Source organism: Eubalaena glacialis, chromosome 12 (assembly GCF_028564815.1).
Source record: "Eubalaena glacialis isolate mEubGla1 chromosome 12, mEubGla1.1.hap2.+ XY, whole genome shotgun sequence".
Taxonomy (NCBI): Eukaryota; Metazoa; Chordata; class Mammalia; order Artiodactyla; family Balaenidae; genus Eubalaena; species Eubalaena glacialis.
Window position 1 is genome coordinate 97496733 of NC_083727.1, and position 8046 is coordinate 97504778.

At 39.3% G+C, this 8046-nt stretch overlaps 1 protein-coding gene across 1 annotated transcript; it reads right to left on the bottom strand.

The window, feature by feature from the left end:
* Positions 1-7361: 7361 nt before the first annotated feature.
* Positions 7362-7841, bottom strand: LOC133102496 (low molecular weight phosphotyrosine protein phosphatase-like). Its single transcript, XM_061207483.1, has one exon. The coding sequence runs from the start codon at positions 7839-7841 to the stop codon at positions 7362-7364; it is 480 nt and encodes a 159-aa protein (XP_061063466.1).
* Positions 7842-8046: the final 205 nt, after the last annotated feature.

Here is an 8046-nt window from a genome sequence, read left to right on the forward strand (position 1 = left end):
CGTTCAACTCTTTCCTCCCTCTTTAATATTTTGTTTTTCATGTTTCCACCCAGGGTTGTTTAAAGTTCATCATATGTAAATCATTTAGAAAAATGGCACAAAGTAAGTTCTCAGTGAATATTATCATCGTCATCTTCCTCTTGTTTCCCTGCTTGCACCAGAACAAGTAAATATTGCTGCAAAAAATCACACAACTGTTTTATTGGTTTCTCTTTGAATTCATGATTTCATCCCTGAAACTGGCTCTCAACCCTTGATTGATTGATTGCTATGTTGGGTCTTCGTCTCTGTGCGAGGGCTTTCTCTAGTTGCGGCGAGCGGGGGCCACTCCTCATCGTGGTGCGCGGGCCTCTCACTATCCCGGCCTCTCCTGTCGCGGAGCACAGGCTCCAGACACGCAGGCTCAGTAGTTGTGGCTCACGGGCCTAGTTGCTCCTCGGCATGTGGGATCTTCCCAGACCAGGGCTCGAACCCGTGTCCCCTGCATTGGCAGGCAGATTCTCAACCACTGCGCCACCAGGGAAGCCCTCCCATCCTCTCTTAAGATCCTGCTCTTCCTGTTACCCACTCTCCCATTACCACCAACTGAAAAAAAAATTAAATAACAAACAACTCTTGCACACACCCTCTTCCTGTTCCCATCCATGGTAAGACTTCGAAAGTAGTATTCTGCAATTACTGTCCCCACTTCCTGATCTCCAACCACTTTCAGCCCTTTCCAGTCTGGTACCTGAATCCATACCTCTGCAGAGACCAAGAGCACTTCTGAGGAGGTCAGTATCTCCATGTAGCCAAATTCAGTGGCCTTGCTTGGTCCTCATGTTTATCAACCTCACAGTAGCATTCAGCCCAGTTGAAACATTTTCCCCTTCTTGAAGAATTTTCATATTTTGCCTTAAATGACCCCATGGATCCTTGGTTTCACTCAAAGTTTTCTATTCTTTTCCATCCAACCTGGGGCATGTTTCTCAGCTATTCATTCAGGCCTTATTCTTACATTATCTCTTAAGTTGGTGAATACTAGTATAAAGCGGAGAATAAGAACATGGCCGAGGAGCCATGTATCTGCATACACATCCTGGCTCCACCATTTCCTAGCTGTGTGACCTTGGGCCGATTACTTGACTTTTCTGTATCTCAGTTTCTTCATCCATATAATTAGGATAATAGTGCTTTAGTTATGCGATTATTGTGAGGATTATATTAACAGTGTGTGACTTGTACTAAGTTCTCAATAAATGTTAGATATTATTATATGCTTAAAACTCTCAGATTTATATCTCTTGTCTAGACCTTCTAAAGTTTAGATTCATATGCAGCTGCCTATTTAAGAACTACACATGGATGATTAGTAGGATCTCCAGACTAACATGTTCAAAAGAAAGGTAAAAACTAGTTGGATCCCCAAATTAACGTGTTCCAAACAAACTTCAGAATTCTTGATTAACCACCAAACCTTTTTCTCTGTGTTAACTCTCTCACTAAATGGCATTATCTTTATCTATTCAGCAAAAATTATTTATGTATAATACATAATCTGAAATTAGGAAATTGAACTATAGGTAGAAAAAATTAAAACCATTGTAGTGTTTCTTGGATTAGATAAATCTACCATCAACCAAAAGTACCTTGTTGAACTTTCATGATACAAAAATCCACTGAGTGTGTGCGGGTGTGTGTGTAGGCATTGGTGTGTTTGCCTGCTAGAAGTTAGGGGGAAAGTGACATGCATCCTAGAAATAGAAGATCTGGTCTCATGACTTCCATTCTACAGGAATATTTTTATTTACCTGGGCAGCTAAAACACATAGTATACACAGAATCACACGTATCTTTCAAACGTGTATGAAACAACCATATGCTATCAAAATAATCTATAATTATCTGTCATGTCTTCACGATTACATTTGACATTTGTTCCATTTCTAGTATGTTTTCCAGGTATTTTTATAACATTTTCTCTTACGAGGTTATGAATTTTCTGCAATATTCAGTTTTGCTGGCCCATGTTTTTACAACTCTTCTTTGATTGCTTTCATAATGACTCCAGATATAGATACAAAATTCTTTACGGTACATTACCAAAGGAAAGAAATTTTGGATTCACAAAGAAAATAAATACCTTGGACTTTCACGGTCTTATAAATTCAGCAGTCTTTTAGTGATCATTGCAGACACTGCACAATATTAATTACTAAGCACATACTACGTTCCAGCCACTGGACTAAACAATTTTTATGCAGTATGTCATAGAAGCATCACATTAATTCTACCAGGTAAGAGTATTATTAACTACAATACCAGATGGAGAAAGTGGGTTAAAAGATGCTAATTAATTTGCTTTCATTAAGGTCACAAAGCTAGTAAAGGACACAGCCAGCGTCCAAGCTCATATCCTCCTACCTCCAAAGCCAGTGCTCTTTATTATTAACTTAATTAAAACTTTACATAGTGATTACAAAGAAATAGTTTATTCAGTCGTGTGCCCTAACAGTTTATTAACTGGCTTATTCTTTCTATTTAAATTTTGTCTTTTTTCCAGTTGATGAGTTCTTAATTTTTTTTGAGATTTTCACATGAGCAGCTTTATTAATTTTTTTTACACATTGGACAGAAAACTTCATTACCTCATTCTTCATTATTTACCCAACTGTAAGATTCAACTTCTAAGTTCCAGCTAAGTGTTTATAGATCACTTTCTGTTGTATTCACCATCTCTCTTAGTACTATGGTTTCATTGTATGATGATCATTTTGAAGTCTGCATTTATTGCAAAGGAAAGACTTTCCACATATTAGTTCTTTTAAAAATTTAGCTCAATTCCCAGATCATGCCTTCGGGCTGCCAAAATGGCTGTGTGGCAACACTGAAAACTGATGATAAATCGGGAATGTTTAGATTGAGACTTGTGAAACTGGACTGAAGCACTTATCTTTAGATCCAATTTTGGTGATGTATGTATTATGACTCCTGGCAAGGAAAAAGCAGTTTCTCGTGGATGGAAACCTTTCTCTGAAGTAGACTCTCACAGAAACTCCCTAGGGAGCAACGAAAAGAAAATGTTGAATTCTTTGACTTTGTTATTGAAGAATATAATAAGCAGTGTCTTCCACAGCAGCTTTACCAGTCATGCAGAAAATGTCTTCATAGGGCTGTTTCCACAATGTCGGCTTTCAATGAACGTTTAAGGAATCATTTTTATATTGTAGTGTGGAAGATATTCCCACAGGGATCTGACACGATGAAGGCCAGGGAAGTAACTTTCCTATGACTAGACTGCATCAGAAATAGGATTGAGGTTATTGAGCCAGAGTGATTTGGCTAGAATACTTCTTAGGTTTTGTTGCCTGTCAGTCTTAATTAATCAACACCCCACGTCATTCTGTAAAAGATCTTAACCAAATTAACATATGCAGTTAAAAAAAATCAAACAATTGAACAAACCTGGGTAAGGAGAAAAGCTGGGTATGGAATTAATAAGGACAGCGGCAAGACTGATGCCCATAACACACCATCCTGAAGAGTGCATGGGGGATGGCCAAGAATTTGGCTCTAAGTTTCCTAGAGGGCAAAGAAAAAGTGAAAGATAATTATATATGTCAGTGTCCATTATAAAGAAGCCAACTAATGGGTAATGAGAAGCATCGATATTTCTGATATGGAGACTTGAGTTTTCCCCCAGAAGTATTCATAAACAGCCTAAAATCCCTAATGACATCATACTGAGGCAGTTACATATTGTGCTGTTTGAATATATCCTTTGGAGTAAGGTGAGTACATGAATCAGCCATATCATTCAGTGAAAGCATTTCTGTTGCCATAGTTGGGAGTGGGAACTAAATAATTTGGCCCATATATTTAGCTCTGAGATGATATGGTGTGTTTCAAGGGAAAAATTAGACCAACTAGTTACAGCGTACGTGAATGGACTACATATTCTTAGGGCCGTAAGTATTTTCTAATTAAAAATAATCTTTTGTTATTACACAGTAGTATATGTATATTGTAGAAAATCAAATGATACAGATACATAAGAATAAGAAAGAAGACATTTTACCCCTACCCAGAAAAAATGATCATAGTGTGTCTTGCAGAAAAGTCATATAATGCATAATGTTTTGTAAATTGCTTTTTCCAGTTACATTGTTAGTTAAAATATTTAATTTTTCATGTCAAAAAGTTTTATGTCTTCTAAAAAGCAGTCCGTATTCCATATTCCATTTCCCAACTTTCCCCCAAATGTCCTTTATATAAATGGTTTGTTGAAACCAGAATCCAATCCAGGTCCATACACTGAATCTCGTTTTTATGTCATTTAAAGTTTGTTAATCTAGAACAGTGCTTTTTATCATGACACTGACTTGCTGAAGAAACTCTGCTAGTTGTCCTTTATAATATTTTATCTTCTGGATTTATGTGGCTGTTCTCTTATAGAAAACCTCCTATATTTCCTAATGAACTGGAATGAATTCCAATTAAACAATTTTGGCTGGAATACACCATGGGTAATGCTGTGTCCTTCATGGTGCATCAAATCAGGAAATACATTATATCTGGTTGTCCCACACTTAGCAGTGCTCAGACTGACCTGTGGATTAGGGTGACGAAAGCCTCATCCCCTCTTTGTACAGACATGTTTTCTCGTTGAATCGTGTAAGTAATCAGTAGAGTGTTGCTTTGTCACTACATAAGTGTACAGTTCTCCATCAACCATTTATCTAATGTTTTAATGAAAATTGGTAATCCTTAAATGAATTAATATTTTTTCTATCATTTGATATTTATTTACTGGCGTTTCTCCAGACCATAGAAGAATGGATCCAATTAGTCTATTTAGTTACCTTGAAGTACAGTTTCTACAGGAAAATCAGGATACCTGCTTAACTCTTTCACTTTAAGTACCAATTTTCGAACTATGAAGGTGGCTCAGAAGACACCTTAGAGAATGACAGCTGAATTTTCTGGCGTCTTTTTCTGAGCATAATGTTCTGGATTTCCAGGGGATTCATGTGTGTTAATTTACTAGAATCATTCTTCTTTGTGTTGTTCGAAAGTTCACAACTTTAGCCAGTTGGGAGCCCCTTGGTTATTAGCTCTCATATCCTATGACCAACCCACTAACCTTTGAAAGCTTCTTGCTTCCTGTCACAACACATCTCAGACTCACCTGTACCATCCCTGCCTCAGTCTTGGAATCAGCTATTTGTCCAAGTGGAGAATGGTATTAGAGATTAAGATGTGACATGAGAACTACAATGGTAATGTTTGCTTCTAACGACTATAAATATTTTTTCCAAAATGGTTTTTAATAAACACTGGCAGCTGAAATTTCAAAGATGTGTTCACCAGATATTTTCTGGTATAACTAGGATACTTATTAAGGGCAGATGTTTATAATATAACAACCAGCCCAAAAGTAGAATAAGGGCCTCTTTTGAAAAGTGAGAAGTCTTTTTTGTTGTTGTTGTTATAATGAAATCTTCAAAGTGACTCTTTACTTCCGAAGAAGTTCATCATTGGGAATTCATGAGTTACAAATCTATGAAGAGATTGAAATACTGGCAGAATGTCACAGAATATAAAAGGCATAAATACATAAAATGGGAAGGCTATGAATTCTTGTAAGGGACAATTAACTCAGCATTTTTTAAAGAGAGTGGCGCTATATATTTTGACATATTTCTTAAGATAGAACCTGATTTGGTAGTGAATATTTCAAATAAGGTTGCATCTGTATTTCCTGTATGACTTTGTAATGGAAACACTAAACTAAGAGTGACCTTAAGACTTCCAAGAAGCTCCAGATGTGTATAGGTAGATATATTTTGAACAAATCTGATTGGATCTAATTTTTAAAAGACAAGTGAATTCAGCAATGAGTTTCTCTGTTCATATGACTCCTAGTCTGGATACAGCTGTAACGACAAAGTCAACTTAAGAATCCTAGGATTTGCCTGAGAATCCGTATTTAAGTTAAGACATATATATATATATATATATATATATATATATAAACGTTAAAGAAAGCAAACTATCGAGATTTATTTATGAACATAAAGGAACAGAAAAGAGTAAGAAATTTCTTTACTTTGAGATTATTAAGCATTTACTGAATGATTAGGGCACTAGGGTATAACTTTGGAAGTGCCTTACTTTCCTATGTTCTAGTTGCAGTCAAACATTTTTTCTCAATTCTTTACTTTTTAGGGATACCATTATCAAATTCTCAATCCACTTAACCTCTCAAGTTTTCAGGTTAAGAATCTCATGGAGCAATTCCACAGGAAGCCAGACACAAGTTTGCTCAGTTTTCTTGCCAAGACCTCCCCGTGTTTCTGCCTCTGCCACCCCTGGTGGCCTGGTGGGAAAGCTGCCTTGCTCATCCCTCAGGCCCAAGTGGGTTCAAGACTCAACATCTCCCACCGGGGACCCTCACGGTACCGAGGACTGCAAGTCGTCCCTATGAACCCTCCCTGTTTCTAAGCGACCGTCACTCAGACCGATCTGTGACTGTGTCCTCCCAGGATTTCGGGTCACCAACTATAAACAGGGAGTGGAGGAGAGCTATTGCTCATCTAGCCCTTCACACGGGGACCTGTCTTGGGGCTGCAGCCCCAAGGCGGAGAACCCACACTCTGCTGAAGATGGAGGTAGGGAGGCAAGGCCCCTGTGGCTGGAGGGCCTCCAGCTTCTTCCATGAACAGATGACTCAAGTGGAAGCAACTTGCTTACTTATGCACTTACTCTGCCCGGACAACTGCCTGACCCTGAGCAGACGGGCAAACATCACACATCATCCAAAATGGACAGTGGAAGCACTGGCTTCTGATTCTTCTTCATCTCATAAACTGTCTGAATCAAAAAGTTTTATTTATTCTTCCGCCAAACACAACTGATTTCCATCTACAATTTTTTTTTTTAATTTTTATTTTAATTTAATTAATTTATTTATTTATGGCTGTGTTGGGTCTTCGTTTCTGTGCGAGGGCTTTCTCTAGTTGCAGCAAGCGGGGGCCACTCTTCATCGCGGTGCGCGGGCCTCTCACTATGGCAGCCTCTCTTGTTGCGGAGCACAGGCTCCAGACGCGCAGGCTCAGTAGTTGTGGCTCACGGGCCCAGTTGCTCCGTGGCATGTGGGATCTTCCCAGACCAGGGCTCGAACCTGTGTCCCCTGCATTGGCAGGCAGATTCTCAACCACTGCGCCACCAGGGAAGCCCTACAATTATTTTTTAAGGTAAGAAACAGTGAGTCAATGGAAGAAAGGCCTGTGGCCTTGAGCTAGGGAAGAGTGACACTGTGACACTCGACTGAGCCGCCAGGCTGTGGGGATGAGCTTGGGCCGCGCAGGACGGGACCCGGGTCAGCGAACCTTCTCCAGGGCAGCTCTGCAGCACCGCACGCACTGCTGGTAGATGGTCTCAAAGTGAGCATTACTGCCGTCATAGCGACCTTCAAAAATGAATTGTGTTTGTGGCTCGTAGCTCCCAAGTAGTTCAATTATCGCTCTGCAGTTTTTAACTTGGTCACTTTTTCTATTCAAATCTCTACGGTTGCTTTCATCCATACGTAGTATACAGTCAAAAGCAGCGGCAAAGTCTTCTTTGGTAACCTGCCGGGCAGCGTGACTCATGGGAGTACCATGCTTCTTCATGCAAGCCTGCCCCCGATAATCGGGAGGGTTTCCTAGTTCATACGTGGACATCACTGCACTGCCCATCCTCCAAGTATCTGAAACGTTTTGATCAGTTACAAGTTTCCTGAAGACTGCTTCTGCCGTGAGTAATAGACAGATGTTACCCAGACACACGAACACCCCCGACTTGGTCACCTGCTCGGCCATCTTCCTCCCCGCACCAAGAAGTCTTAATTAAGATTGATGCCTGAATGAATGACATTCTCGCCTTTGCATAAAAGTGAAATTAAAGACAGCAAGTCTTCAGTTCCCAGCCAATTTCGTTATTATGTATATCAGAGTTTAGCAAAATCTCAGAATAGGAGACTTGTGCCTAAGTCCAACTTTTTTTTTTCTTAGTAGTATTTTTGTT

What these genes read in the sequence shown, in the direction of transcription:
- LOC133102496 (XM_061207483.1), bottom strand. Translation starts at nt 7,841, where the DNA reads ATGGCCGAGCAGGTGACCAAGTCGGGGGTGTTCGTGTGTCTGGGTAAC.